The following is a 15,090-nucleotide window of genomic DNA, read 5'->3' on the forward strand; positions in this document are numbered from 1 at the left end:
TACCTTGCACTTCACAAGACAAAGAAAACAGAGGGATAAAGCCAAGAGATGGAGAGAATAGCTTGGTCTGCCATCTTCTACATCTACCTAAATGAATTTGTTGGCTGCAAGCAAATTTGTGTCTTCAGCTTATGTTCATATAAATTCATCATATATTTGTAACACACAAAAGGCCACCAGGAGCCATACCCACTTCTCCTTTCCAGTTCATGGGTTTTTTTTTCCCTAAAGTGGGAGTTCATAGGGAAATTTCAATGTGTATTATGGATATCCTTCTGTGACAGCTTTATCCTGCAAGCAGGAGCTACTTACCACACACCATAACACGTTCAAGCTCACAGATTTTGAAAGAGGATTACAAAGGGCCAGTTTTTCTTTAATTCACACCACAGCTTTTAGACTCAGTTCTACTTCCGAACTCTGAATAAGGGGCAAGGGAGGCTAGCTGTGTAGACCACCCATTTCTAACATGCTATTTTGGGGTATTGTGCACGGTTTGCATGAAGCGATAAAGTCAAAAGCCGCTTCCTAGTGATTATATATTTTCCATGTTTTATTTCAATTTCTTTAGCGCCGATAGTAGACAGATTATTGTATTTTCATTCATAGATGCCTCGTCGTCAATGAAAACATATACAAGACAACCGCCTAAATCAAGTCTCACTCATTTATGAGAGGAACTGCCATTCCCAAATTCAGACGTAATATGTGGCTTAACTGCATGTAGAAGAAAAAAAAAATATATATATATTACTTTCATATAGCTTTATTTTACAATAACACAAATTTCAAACAATCATAATTTACAAGAATTGTGCATGTAGCATTGCTTATTTGAGATATTTCATGTTTTGATTTTTTTTTTCTGCACAAATGCACTTTAAGTACCCTCTTTCCTCTTACATATTTTCATCAGGTAATACAAACACTTCCCCCAAATACCAGTTTTGTAGAATTAATGGGATACTACAGTTCACCCAACAGAACAATTACATACAAATTTAGAGACATTTATTTGATGGTGGAGGCAGCAGCACAAAGGACCGCTGAAGGTCATGCTATAAATGTCCCGGTCGTTTTACAGTTTGTGTCCAGTGAATCTTGTAAACAAGCAAAAAAAAAACAAAAAAACACTTTCCAGCTATTTCTGACTATAATGTCAGAAAAGGTTAATCATCCAATCATTAAAACGCGATAGGTATATAACCACCGCAAAGTTTATTACAGCTCTTTATTCTGTCCTATTCAATAAGACTTTAAATGGTGGCGATCTTTGTATCTCGTGTAGCCTTGAGCGCAGTAAATTTTAGTTCTTCCTTGTGGAAAATAAGTCTTACACCAAAGCCACCAATCCATATCTCATTGTACATTGGCTGATATGTAGTACGGTAGCTTTTGAATGAATCTCCCAAAATGCACTCCCTGGTAGACAGGGTTGTTCCTGTTAAAACTTTAGAAGAGGAGACTCAAAATCCATGTTTTCTTTGTTCACTATGGGGCTCAGCTTAATAAGAGGAGAACTGAAATCTATCAGCTGGAAAGAAAACAGAAGTCAAACATTAATATTGTGAGCCGGTAATGTTCTTGGTACAGGAGAAACACTACTAACATGGAGCTATAGTTTATACATTATCTGTAATAAAAGCTTTTAGTATTTTATACAGTGCTAAGAAATACAACAGAAAACGAAAACAAATGCTCACCTGGCCAACATGAGCTGCTTTCGCTGGCACAATTCTTTTGTTCAATTCAGGTGTGTTGGATAGGTCAATAAGAGGTTGGCTGTCAAAATCAGCTGACATTTTTTTCACTTTCACACCCTTTTCGTGATTTTCCATTCCAATGTCAATCAATAAAGCCTTATCAATAGAAAGGAATATATTGTATTACGAGAATTGGTCTACACTACGTTCGATCGTCGCAGTGTTCCAAGCATCGAGGGCGCAATGGAGCGCAGCGAATATAGACATACCTCTGTGCTTACCGGAAACGCCACACACTTTTGCACTTCACTTTGTTCCAGACATGCTGGCTTGCTTTCTGGAGAAAAGTTTAAGGAACATGGAACGATTTCAGGCATGTCTTCATCTGTTGGCGAACACGGACTAGTAACAGCAGGCAGACCATTTCCATCAGATTCCACAGGCCTAAATTTAAAGTTATAGTACCAAAAGAAAAATAAACATTTATATATCTACATATACACACACACACATATATATATATACCTATCAATACAAGTCACGTAAACGTTACAAAACAAAACATTTAGGTGGGCCCCAATTCAAAATAGCCCATTTGTCAGATTCCATAGTTTTTTCAGAGCTCGGGATCTTATGAATGTCAGGCACAATGATGCATAAAGAGCTTAACACACATTGAAGAGCATTTTCCACAGACTGCAATACATTTACTGCATGGAGTCTTCAGTCCTAGCCCATATCTTTTATTGTGCCAAAACAGAAAAGTTGTTGCGCTACACAAGCTTTTGTGACCTCAGACGTCTCTCCCTCAGACGCAGCTCTACATGTATGTTCATATAAAGGTATCAGCTTTGATTTGAAGACACCATTCTTCTCTTGGTCTAAGAATTATGTCCATTATACTTTATGCAAATTAGTGTATACATTCCTAATATTTGAAGTTATGAGTTGGAAAGTTAGATTTTCTGCATATGGTCTGAAGGGCTCCAGCCAAAGTGAACAGAAGGTCAGTGGCCATACTTTTAAAATACTCTTCCTCCTTTCAGTACAGGCAAGTGTGGGGGTGAGAAGTCATTTTCCCACTCCAATATCTTAAGAATGTAGGCAACAAAATGTATATTGTGTAATAAGCGTGCAAATTCAAATAACAAAAAAACAATTCCATGAAGGTAAGATTTGTTCCTTTAAAGCCATCAGTCACAATCTCCGTCCTTTAATAAAAAGCGCCACTTTTTATGGAAGAGAAGGTTCAAATTTACCTCTGAAGCTAATGTTTGTTGTACATGCCACCCATTGTAAACACAACTAACTTCTTACCCATTAACAGGACACTTTATGGCAGATTTGTTTGAGACCGGCAGAGCAGGAGTCTGCCGCAGAGATGAAAGAGACCTTGGGAGAGTCCTTGGCGTTAGCATTCCAGAGGTCCTTCGGTTAACGGGAGTGGGCAAGGCAGATGCACGCTTTGCGCTAGGCGTTGCGGAGGAAACTGATCTTCCAACCAAGGTAATGTTGCTTGGAACGGCCTGTATTTCTCTCATGGGGGTACTTTGTTCAATACCACTAAAAATTATAAAATTAGGTTTTTCACAAAAATGGAAATACGAGAAACAGCAAACTACTCACTTATAAAATGTCATTTGAGAGAAAAAAAAAAAAAATCATCCATAACTTGACATATCCACTGTATAACTTAATGCAAGTTTGACAGAATTAAGTTTGAGGCATTCTGTGCAAAATTATATAATATGAATCTGCCATATAGACAGTTTAAATAAAAGTAAAATGTAAAAACAGTTTAGTAGAGGTGTTCATACCTACCTTCCAATATCACCACAGGACATAAGCCTCGTTGGTTGCATTTTTCTCCCAACAGGACGATCAGGAGACATCCCTATGTTAAACAGATACGCAAGAACGCCCCTTATTCAAATGAAACTTGCAATGAGCTACAACCGACAAACATTTGAAAGAAGCCTATTGTGGTATTCCCCATTCATAAAGCCTCAATTAACAGAATTTCCCAGCTCATGTTCATGATATTTCTCAAACTACACTACATGAGATTATTGAGCAATACAAGCTCAATTGAGCCCAAGTGGGCTAGTTTGATATGCTTAGAAGATAATGGTACATTTTTGTGACATGTTCACTAAATTAATCAACACAGTGCCTTACCTGCAGGCCTCTGGGGCAGTTTTAGCCGGCTTGTAGGTGTAGGCAGTACCCTAGCCTGAGGTTTAGCACATGACGCTCCTTTGACAGCACTTTCTGGGTTTGTCTGCACAGGTAGCCTTTGAAGATTAGGAGCGGATATCTGCCTCTGGAATTTGCCGGAAGGCGTCTGTGGTTGCACCACTTGCATGGAGGAGGACTTGCTGTTATTCCCAGCTATTTTTCCTTTTACTGCACCAGCAGGCTTCAGTAGGTTGTTTGGAAGCTCTGTGCCATTTGCTTTTAAAGAGGATGTGGACCCACCAGTAGGACGAACTAGTGCAAGCCTACTTGGATTCGACTTGATCTTTGAATTGCTTGCCGAGATATTCAAGGAAGCATTTATTTTGGCTGGGGGGAAAAAAAAAAAAAACATGTATGTAAGCACACCATGCATTTTATTTTGGAATATTACCTTTAAGAATTGTTTTTTGTAATTAACAAAAAGGGAAACAGGGTACCGCTTATCAGTTTGATAAGGAAATCTTACCATTACTAGCAGGTGGTGAGAATGATAAGCTTGAGTTTAAACTTGTGTTGACGCTAGAATGCGAAGATGATGAAGAGGAGGTGTTCCTTCTATAAGCAGTCGATGTTGGTGCCTTGAACTGCGTATTTTTTAGACTGAGCTAAAATAAAACAAAAAAAAACAAAAACAAAACATATATAAACTTTAGTTAACCCCTTAAGGACCAGGCTGTGTTTTACCTTTTGTACCATTGGGACCGAGGCTGTTTTAACACTTTTGCGATGTTCGTGTTTAGATGTAACTCTCTTCACTCATTTAGTGAATCCACACAAATTATATGTTGTTTTTTTCAGGACAAGAAGGGCTTTCTTCAGATACCATTGTTTTAATCATATCTAATTTCCCATAAAAAAATAATAAAATATGATGAAAAATGTAAAAAAAAAAAACACAAAAAAACCCCACGTTTTCTGACTTTTACCCCAAAAATCTTTTACTCATCCAAAAAAGCTAATGAAAAAACCTACTAAATATATTCTACTATTTGTCCTGAGTTTAGAAATACCCAATGTTTTTATGTTTTTTTGCTTTTTTCTGCACGTTATGGAGCATTAAGTACAAGTAGCGTTTTGCTATTTCAAAACCATTTTTTCCAAATCTGGTAATTCTTCCCCCCATGTGCCATTTCGGGTATCTTTGAAGCCGGCCAATGCAATTTACCCCATCAAATCATATATTTTTGAAAACTAGACACCCCAAGGTATTTCAAATGCTAGAATTTTAACTCTTTCCATGCACTAATTCTACCACCAGTCTTTGTCAAACTTTGTGGTAGTAATTTATTTTGTGTTTTTTAATCGCTAAAATTGCTCTTCAGGTATGGATTTACAGCTCCTGGTATACATCACTTTCAAACAACACCCCAATATGTGTTCAGCAGCATCTCCCGAGTACAGTCATACCCCCCATGCATGGGTTTGTCTGGTTGTTTGGGAGGTAAAAACGCCACATTTAGGAAGTTCACATATTTTTTAACTTGGAACTTTTACATCTGGTCATTCTGCCCCCATGTCCTAATAGGACCATCTTTGAAGCCGGCTAATTAAATTTACCCCATCAAACCATATATTTTTGAAAACTAGACACCCCAAGGTATTTCAAATGCTAGTATTTTAACCCTTTCCATGCATGAGATTCTACCACCAGCCTTTGCCACACTTTGTGTTAGTATTTTTTTCACACAAATTGTACTTTGGGTATAAATTTATAGCTCCAGGTATACGTCACTATTAAACAACACCCTAATATGTGTTCAGGAACATCTCCCAAGTTCAGTCATACCCCACATATATGGGTTTGTCTGGTGTTTGGGGTTAAAATGCCACATTTTGGAAGTGCGCTTTTTTTCCCCCCATTTCGGTCAGTCTGTGCCTATGCCCTATCTTTGAGCCCGGCCACTCCAATTTACCCCATCAAACCATTCATTTTTTTAAATTAGACACCCCTTGGGTATTTGAAATGCTTTTATTTAAATTTTTCCACGTCAGGATTTTTGGGAAGATACAGCGCTAATTTTAGCACTTGCTCATAATACTTTATTTTACTCTTTTTGGACTTTTTTTACATTTTGCTGGAACTGGATAGTTCCTCTAAAGCATAATTTTTAAATGTTACCATGTTTTTTTTAAGCTTTTTCTTTTTTTTTCTTAAATATTTTACTAATCGCATAGTGATTAGAAAGCTGGGCTCCATTGACTTGCAGGTTGAATACAGGTACTGCATTCAACCATACAAGTGGAGCCAGAGTTCTCTAGAGGGTCTGGAGACCGTCTAGCGAACTTTTTCAACTTTATTATTTTTTTTCCCGGGCCGCCGCCATCTTGCGGATGGCGAAGACTGTGTGCAGCTGCGGCTGTGACCGCTCTCCGGAGCGGTCACAGCCGCCCTGGGGTAAGTATTTGGTGTCGCTGGATGCCTCCTGATCGATTGATTGCCTCCTAAACGCTTTTAAAACGGGCGTCCGCCGCCATACAATGTATGGCGGATGTTGACGCCCCGGGGAGGGGCCAGAGATGGCCCATCATGCCGATCTCGGCGTTGCTGAATGCCTCGACATCGAGGCATTACAGCAACACCGTTTAAGCTTAGAAAGTGATTGTTGATCACTTTCTAAGCTTGTTTAAGTCTGATGACATGTCAGGCACGTCATAGGTCGTTAAGTGACCGTTTTGCATGACGTGCCTGACCCGGCAATGGACGTTAAGGGGTTAAAGCAGAGATTGCTCTTCAAAAGCAGTATGTGCTAGGGGGAGTAGGCTTGATAATTAATGAGAAACACAGGCCTAATTTACTTTCAGCCCTCAATGGTGCATATCAGATGAGCGCCAAAAAGATTTAATTTATAACTTGAATTTTACTTTGTGTGTTATACAAATAAAACAAAGACTGAACTAGTGGCAGTAAATACACCAGGGGAAGTGCTCTTCAAAACATTTACAACTAGCATTACAAGCCATGAAATAGCTTAAATTTACCTTGCTTGAGGCGGGAAGGGTCTTCTTTGTTTGCCCCACAGTACTGTTATTGAATGAAGTGTCACTGACATCGGATGCAATGCTGGATTTATCCGAAATTAGGTCTTCAGAAGAACCCGCACTACTGAGATGTTTCCGTCTAATTGGACTAGGCTTCTTGCTTGTTTTAGGCTACAGTAAAGATGACCACACAAAGCCAGACTGAATCAGACATCGCTAAACCAAAAAGCTTAATACTACATGTCAAAAATGAGTTGTGTCATAATGTGCTTTAGCCCTAATGTATTTATAACCAGTAACATAAGGCTTCTCACATGCAGTTTGCCAAATCTACTTCCACTTAGTTGTGAATCACAACATTCACTTGTGTTCCAGCACTTGTGACCGTTGCAGTCACAGATGGGCAGAGAACATTTACATGAGGTAGAAGCCACGGCCTTGCAGCTCCATGGTCAGACGATTCTTTCCACACACTGGCAAGAAAGCACTCCCATTGAAATCAATTGAAAAGACTTTCTTGCATGCGCATAGGGGTCAAATGAAATATACAATGTAGCGCTGGCTGATGAGCACAAGGGGACGCCAGGTAAAACAGTAAGCTTTATCAGAGTCCATAGACCAAGATTGAGAGACAGTAAGCACATGGTCCCCAGGCTAGCCATGTTTTACAAAGAAATGCAGCCCAGTTGAAGAACAAGCATACATCCAATTAAAGGGCAATAACCAAAATCAATTATGACTCCGCTGTGCTGGAGCGGAGAAAATGAAGAACTTAGAGGTAGCATAACACCTCCACCAGAAATTGGAAACAGAATTTGATGGCAAATAAAAGCCATTCATACGATCTAACCTGCCCATTTTTCCTGATGTATGAGATTCAAGCACCTATCAATCCATGGTCTGGTCCCTTATTGTCTATCCCATGCCGCCGCAACTGTCCAATTTATCTACTACACTCAGTAAAGTCCAACTTCCTTACGTTACATCTAAGCCTCTAGCCCACTAGTTTTAGACTATGACCTCTTCTATCATTCTAACATTAGTCTTCCTTTAAAATAAGCTCACCTCTTGTACTTTTAAATCCCTTTTAATATTTAAATGTCTCTTGTAAGAAATCATTGTTATGCTTTTATTCTGTTCACACTTTAGGCCTGAATGCAACTTGAGTGCCAGGAACAATAAATATCAATTATGTGACATAGCTTAGAGGGTCTTCTGCCGGTGCATCCTATGACTGCTCCAATACGATTCCTTAAATTCATATATTGCCCATATAGTAAGAACTTATACCCTAACTGAAAGTAAAGGGGTTTAAATATTCATGATTACAAGGGCAAGGTATCTCTCTCCATCTCGCCAAGAATACTGAGCCTACAGTACCTAGAAACACCATCTGTTCATCAATCAGTACTGTATGTATATTACTTTGTCACTAAATAAACCTACTTAAGACTTACAAGCTGTGGTCTTGATTGCTGTTTGGTTACTGGAAAAGTTTAGATATTTAAGGAAAAGAATATCTAACATCTCTATTGCACCCCATCTCTCTTTTCTTTCGCCTAAGCTATCCTTGAGATTTTAGTCTTTCCTGATGGTTTGCGAGTCTAAAGTCACTTATTTTTATAGCCCACCTTATTCCGAAGGTGGGGTCTCTGGAAATGTACACACCACCCTAAATGAGGTCTGACCAGAGATCTGTAAAGTAGCAGAAACATCTCTCTCTCCCTGCTACTAATTCCTCTCGCTATACAAACCAGCACCCTGCTTGCTTTTTTTAGGCTCTATTACATTGTCTGCTCACCTTTAAGTCATCAGAAGCTACTCAAATCCTTCTCTTCATTGTCCCCAAAGTTATATGCTCTCTTGGAATTTTTACATTTAATATTAATCTGCAGCTGCCACATCCTCGACCATTCTTCTAATTTACTTGAGTTATTTGCAATTGGACTTGTTCCACCAGAAATGTCTACCCTGTTGCAGACCTCTGTATCATCTGCAAAAAGCCAATCCTTTCCATTAAGACCTTCTGTAATGTTAATATATTAAAGTACACGTCCCAATACTGATCCCTGATGTACTCAACTAGTACCAAGTCCTTCCTCTGAATATACCCTTAACAACCTTCTGTCTCCTACCACTCAACCATTACCTTATCCATCCAAACATTTCAATTTACTTATACATGTTCTATGGGGACAGCATTGAATGCCTTAGTGACATCTAGGTAAGGCTATATGAACAGCTCCTGTGTGGTGTCTTATCTTAGTAACCTAGCCTATAAAGTAAATTAAGTTAGTTTACATGTGCCATTTGTGATCGTGCAAACCATTTACTTTCAGATATTCGACAATCCTACACATTGTTTCCATTAATTTGCCAGCTACTGACAGAAGACTTGCTGATCTGTAGAGTCTTCCCTACTACCTTTTTTGTGAAGTTGTACTAGAGTTACCAACTCCCAGTATTCTGGAAGTACTTCTGTCAATAGCGAATGGTTAAATCACAGGACACTTTGAAGCTCTTTTTAATAACCGAATATGCCATTGGGTCCCATGTTTTCGTCTATTTTACTTTGGAGAGTTAAAGTACAACTTCAGGGCTCTCTCCACCTAATGTATTGGTTTGTCTTAGTCAATTCTTGTCTTGTCATACCCCTTGAATTTATGTATTGTATTTAGCGCTGCGGAAAACTGTTTATATAAATAAAAGATAAAAACTTTCTGCGTAAACACAGCTGTACTACATGTCGTCCTATTCCTCTTTTCTAACAAGGTCCCTCATCTTAATCTTCCTCTGTAAAAACAGTATTTAAGCAGTCTTTATCCCTTTATTTATCTTGTTTAATTATTCCTGGTTTATGTCTGTTTATGTATTATCTATGTTTTATTAACCTGGCAATTTTCTCCATATTTGTTTTGGCGCATCTGATAACACGCGTTGTCTACCTAAGCTTAGCATTATATTTGCGCCCATCTTTCTTAAAAGCTCACTTCTTCTTCAGTATATTTACCACAGGATTCCTTTTTTTTAATCTTACTAATGCAATGTTCTGCTGTCTTTAGTCAATAGTTCCATCTCTGCCAGACTCCTAAAGATGCCAAGATCAAAGGCACACATAGAAATCATCTTCATTTTAGAAAATCTCACCTTTCTACAAATAAAAGCCTTAGTTTAGTGTGGTTCAATGCTAGATAAGGCCCTGCCTCAGACACAAAAAACAAATGTAAGCACCTTCATAAAGGATATAATACCCATGAATAGCACTAACAGATGTTATTTAAAGGAAAATGTAAATTTAAAGCTATATATACACTGGTACATATAAACAGGTGATTATAAAAAGTGAATTAGCTGCAGAGGCAAATTCATAAGCCAATAACCAGTTCTTGGGAAAGCATTCAAGATATATACCTGGAGATACACACTATTAAATACATAGTAGTACACGAATCTTCAACAAAATATAATTGCAATTATAATGCAATGCAAAAATAATATCAGTTAGTTTAAAAAGAAATTGTTCTCGCACTAGAGCATTTGAGACCCGGGGAGATAGGTTTCTGTGTGAAACGCATCAAGCCTTGGGACCATGTGCCGACTCTTGTCTCTCGATGCTTTTATTTTGGTCTATGGACTGCAATAAAGTTTGTTACTTTTTTACCTGGATGTCCCCTTGTGTTCACCTGGTGCTACATTGCATGTTTATCAAGACTTTCTTTTGGGATCTGAAGTCCTCTAGGCATTGCAGCACCTATAAAGGTCGAGTAACTTATTTGGGACTTGAGCTCTTATATCTAAGATCACAATTAATGACCAAAATGCACATTACCTTTTCAACTGTTAAGAGATTTTTTTGGGTATAAGTCGTAGAGGTCTTCATAGGCTGTAACCGGCTTAACGTAGGTTTGCTGGTGCTTGCTGCTGGAACATTGTTTTTCCATGGCAGAGCTTTGGTCTTCTGTGCAAGTGGCGACACAGAAAGGGTCTTGGCAGATTTTTGCACTTTTGAGGGGCTGTCTTGTTTTGAAATTTTTAGACCCACCTGCTTTCCCCTTTCCGTGCTCGGCATATTAAGTCGCTGCTGAACTGAAGGCGGGAGCTGGTGGAAAGGACTTTCATTCACACAGTAAGTTTCTCGCTTGATAACTACTGGTGTTTTTGCAGACTCCAGTCCTGTTTCAAGTATTTTCAGTTTTGATTTGGACTCCTGAACAAATTTCTCCACCACTTGGTTTGTGGCTCTCTCAGCAGGTTGCTCTTTCTTTTCATCATCAGTGGTCAAGCATCCCAGCTGTAGTGCCAGTAGGTGGGCTTCTTTGAATATCTCAACAAACTTATCTGCACTTAAAGGACTCCAGGCTACCTGGTCACATTGAACAGGAGTCTTCTCCTCTGATACATCAGAGGCAATTGCAGCACGGACACATTTTTCTTTGTGCTTTACAGGTCCAATAAATACTTCATCATCACATTCTTCGTTGTCCTCTTTCGCACTAAGTTTAAAAAGCCACATTAAGAAAAGTTAGTGTATTCCTCACTAAATGTTCTAACAGGTAGCAGTGAATTGGTAAATTACCTTGAGGGAGATAATGAGATATCAAAATCAAACTTCTCATCGGTCAGAAGAGAAAAATCTACAATATTAAAAATACATAAAATATTAAGTTGCAGATTTCAACAACATGAAAAAATATCCAATTTAATAACCAATAGTTAATTAAAATAGATGACAAAGCAGCTCTTTGGGGCAGCACCCGCTTAACAAGCTAGCGCCAGATCCGCATCTCCTGAAAGATTACAAGAAAAATGTAGTGCACATTAAGGGGTTAAACTAGGTATCTATGAATAACTTCTTGAAAATGTAAATCTAATTTTATATAACTTCCCTAGGTAAAGTATTTTATAAGGTTAACAAAAAGAATCTAACAGTACTATATATTTTTATTCAGCTGCCATTGAGTTACATTTAATCGTAGAACAGCACCTTTAAGAAGACATATTTATATGCTTTTACAATTACGTATACTTGCATCCGAATTATGTAAAGAAACAAAAAAAAGGGACACGGTGAACATCTGCTTACCCCCACCAGTATCCATTCTCAAGAGGTATTCCAGTAAGTGTTGATATAAACCCTGTTGCCTAAAATAAAAGTAAATTTGGTGAGCAATTCCAAAATCCTAGAGGCTGTGGTGCAAGACCTCTATGTCCCATACCTCGAGACTTAGAACAAACATATATACCCACACACCTTTAAAATTTGAACGCAATAGGGAATGAATGATAGCAAAATCTGCCCAATAAAACGGTTTTGGTATATAGGCGACATCACCTATAGTTTGACACCATCACACATTTTATTGAGGCAGAAATAAGTAGAGTCCTCAAAGAAACATTCAACTATAGATCAGAACTGGGAAAAAATTGTTTTATTTTTCAGAAAATTATAAGGAAATAATGTAAAACCTTTGAAGTCTTAGCACGGAGCTTACAGCAAACAGCTAGCGCCAGGAGGACACTAAAGGCATGTTCCTTACTGACCTATAACACAAAGGTAGCCAATATGACCCGGTAAATAAAGGTCCATAAAGATACGGTTGGATGTGTTTGGTGTGGAAGAACTTGACAGTCGCTCACAGAGCCCTGACCTCAACCCCATCAAACACCTTTGGAATGAATTGGAACGGAGATTGGGAGCCGGGTCTTCTCTTCAAACATCAGGAGCAGAAGCTGTTACAGCATCAAAGGGGGGGCATATATCAGTATAGCCAATGGGGGATCACGACAGATCCCGGCACACATGCACAGCTGCTGTACTTAAGTACACTGCGGGTTTCAATAGATAAAGAGCTGATCTCCAATTAAAAAGAAAAAGCGCAAGCATTTCCTGACATACAGGGAACAGGTTTCACTTCCAGATAGGACAGGCCTATTCCTTTTACTTATTTTACCCCGCTTTTGGGGTAAGGACAGGTCAAATTCTTTAATATAAGTCCACCTTCACATCTGGAGACAGAGACCCCAGTGCTCAGGCATGTAGGTAAATGATGGCGTCTAATCATCTCCCACCAGCTTGGAGTAAGATATTAGCCCTCAATAACTAAGACAAGCTTTAGCAGTGTGCTTATTGTGTCCCGAGAGAAGGCCCAACGCCGGACAGCCAGCTCAAGACCAAGATAGGTCATCGAACTAATAGTAACTGATAACCGGCCTGGACTTCTCTCACGAAACATTAAATAATTAAAGCCAATGCGTTCCATTACAGTCCTACGTGTTAATAGTGACCAGCCGTGATAACACCGCCGCGAACGGAACGAGACTCGGTATATAGAAAGTGCTGGTATAGGCGGTTAGAGCCGGTAGCGAACTGTTCGGTAGCCTGATACGAACCTGTGTGTGAAGGACCGGTCCGGCCGACCCGTGTAAAACGCTCCGCGATTCAAAATTCGTTCCCTACAAAAAAAAGAGAGCACGTGACATGGAATGCCGATCATTTATTGGATGGTTCAAAGTCAGCCGGATGTCCCATGAAAGCACGCGTTGCGCTCCGTACATGCCCCGAAGCCACACGGGAAATGTAGTTTTTGTTTGTTAGTCATTCCGTTGAGAAGACGAGAATTGGTGGTTTGGCGTTAGTGGGTGGGAGTCGGTAAACGTTCAGGAAAAGTTTTTTGCTTTAGGAGATTACTGCGACTGTACGTCATAAGTACATTTTAATTAAGAGACACATAATTATTCGATTATGCAAAAAAAACCCAAAGACCTAGGGGGATATGTGTCCTATAGTCATTATGTGAGCAATAATGGATTTTATTTCTGTACACTTTAATGTGACTTCTAAACCTTGACAACAATTTATGTGCCAGGCACAAGACAGAAATGCATCCCCTTAAAAAAATTGACGTGTCTGGCACATCATAGGGTTAAACAAGCTTAGAAAGAAATCAAAGATCGCTTTCTTCTCACAAACGATAGAGACAGCGAACAACACTGAAGACTGCTGTAAGGACCCCGTGTGATCGCTCCAGAGAGCGTCAATGTGCTCGTAAAAAAAAGTTTATTTTTATGAGCAAGTACTAAAAATTAAAACCTGTATCTAAACAAAAATCCTGACATGGAAAGTGTTAAAATACCAGCATTTGAAAAACTCTGGGGTGTATAGTTTTCAAAAACGTGTTTTCATAGGGTAAACAGAATTGGGCAACTCCAAAGATATCCCAAATAGCACATGGAAGAAGGTTGACCAGATGTCAAAATTCCAAATTTAAAAATGCACTCCACCCTAAGGTGGCCCTCAGGAGATGTTACTGAACACACATTGGAGTGATTTATACCATGAGCTGTAACTTCAAACCTAAAATACAATGTGTGTGGGAAAAAAAACACAAATTACTGTCACAAAGTTTGACAAAGGCTGGTAATAGAATTAGTACATGGAAATAGTTAAAATACAAGCATTTAAAATACACTGGGATGTCTAGTTTTCAAGCATATATGGTTTCATTAGGTACATTGAACTAACCGACTTCAAAGATGTCCCAAATAGGAACTGGAGTCAAGCTATCCGACACTTTCAAATCAGTGGTCATGCCATCAGACGCTTTTATCCGCTCATATCTAGCAAATTACCTTTTATAACATTTCTGCATATATTACAAAATTCGACCGTTGGAGCAACACATTTACACTGCACATATCTCACACACACACACCCCTATATAATATCTTACAATATGGTGCATTTTTACTGTGGAAATTTAAAGATATAGCACCCCAAATAGCAGCGCAGTACATGATAAATGTCATATTTCAACATTCTACATGGGGTTAAAAAAAATTCCCCTATTGGACCAATACAGTTACACTGCACATATCTCAAACACAACCCCCTCTATTATTTCTGAGAATATGGTGCATTTTTACTGTGGAAATTTAAAGCTATAGCGCCCCAAATATCAGCCCAGTAGACAGCAACCGTCATTTTTCAACATTCTAAAGGGGGTTGAAAAAAATTCCCCCATTGGACCAATACAGTTACACTGCAGATATCTCAAACACATGCCCCTCTATTATTTCCGAGAATATGGTGCATTTTTACTGTGGAAATATAAAGCTATAGCGCCCCAAATATTAGCCCAATACATAGCAAATGGGATTTTGCCGAGGGTTA

The 15,090-nt window shown here is 38.8% G+C and overlaps 1 protein-coding gene across 1 annotated transcript; it reads right to left on the reverse strand.

The window, feature by feature from the left end:
* Positions 1-1,444: 1,444 nt before the first annotated feature.
* On the reverse strand, positions 1,445-12,019 carry LOC149302867 (G2 and S phase-expressed protein 1-like). The gene is made up of 11 exons (XM_089482079.1): positions 12,004-12,019; positions 11,497-11,554; positions 10,750-11,413; positions 6,921-7,091; positions 4,408-4,546; positions 3,882-4,268; positions 3,525-3,597; positions 3,021-3,266; positions 1,973-2,147; positions 1,704-1,859; positions 1,445-1,534 (listed from the first exon to the last, which is right to left on the reverse strand). The coding sequence occupies exons 1-11, from the start codon at positions 12,017-12,019 to the stop codon at positions 1,445-1,447; spliced, it is 2,175 nt and encodes a 724-aa protein (XP_089338205.1).
* Between the last annotated feature and the right edge of the window lie 3,071 nt (positions 12,020-15,090).

Source organism: Sceloporus occidentalis, unplaced genomic scaffold (genome assembly GCF_023333645.1).
Source record: "Sceloporus occidentalis isolate IW3139 unplaced genomic scaffold, rSceOcc1.0.p SCAF_17, whole genome shotgun sequence".
In the NCBI taxonomy this organism is placed as follows: domain Eukaryota; kingdom Metazoa; phylum Chordata; class Lepidosauria; order Squamata; family Phrynosomatidae; genus Sceloporus; species Sceloporus occidentalis.

Bases quoted from the DNA above. Each gene is read 5' to 3' on its own strand.
- LOC149302867 (XM_089482079.1), bottom strand. The intron at 7,092-10,749 runs GTAATGTGCATT...TCTTTACTGTAG, and splicing joins ATCTCTTAACAGTTGAAAAG to CCTAAAACAAGCAAGAAGCC. The intron at 4,269-4,407 runs GTAAGATTTCCT...TTTTCCCCCCAG, and splicing joins CTCACCACCTGCTAGTAATG to CCAAAATAAATGCTTCCTTG.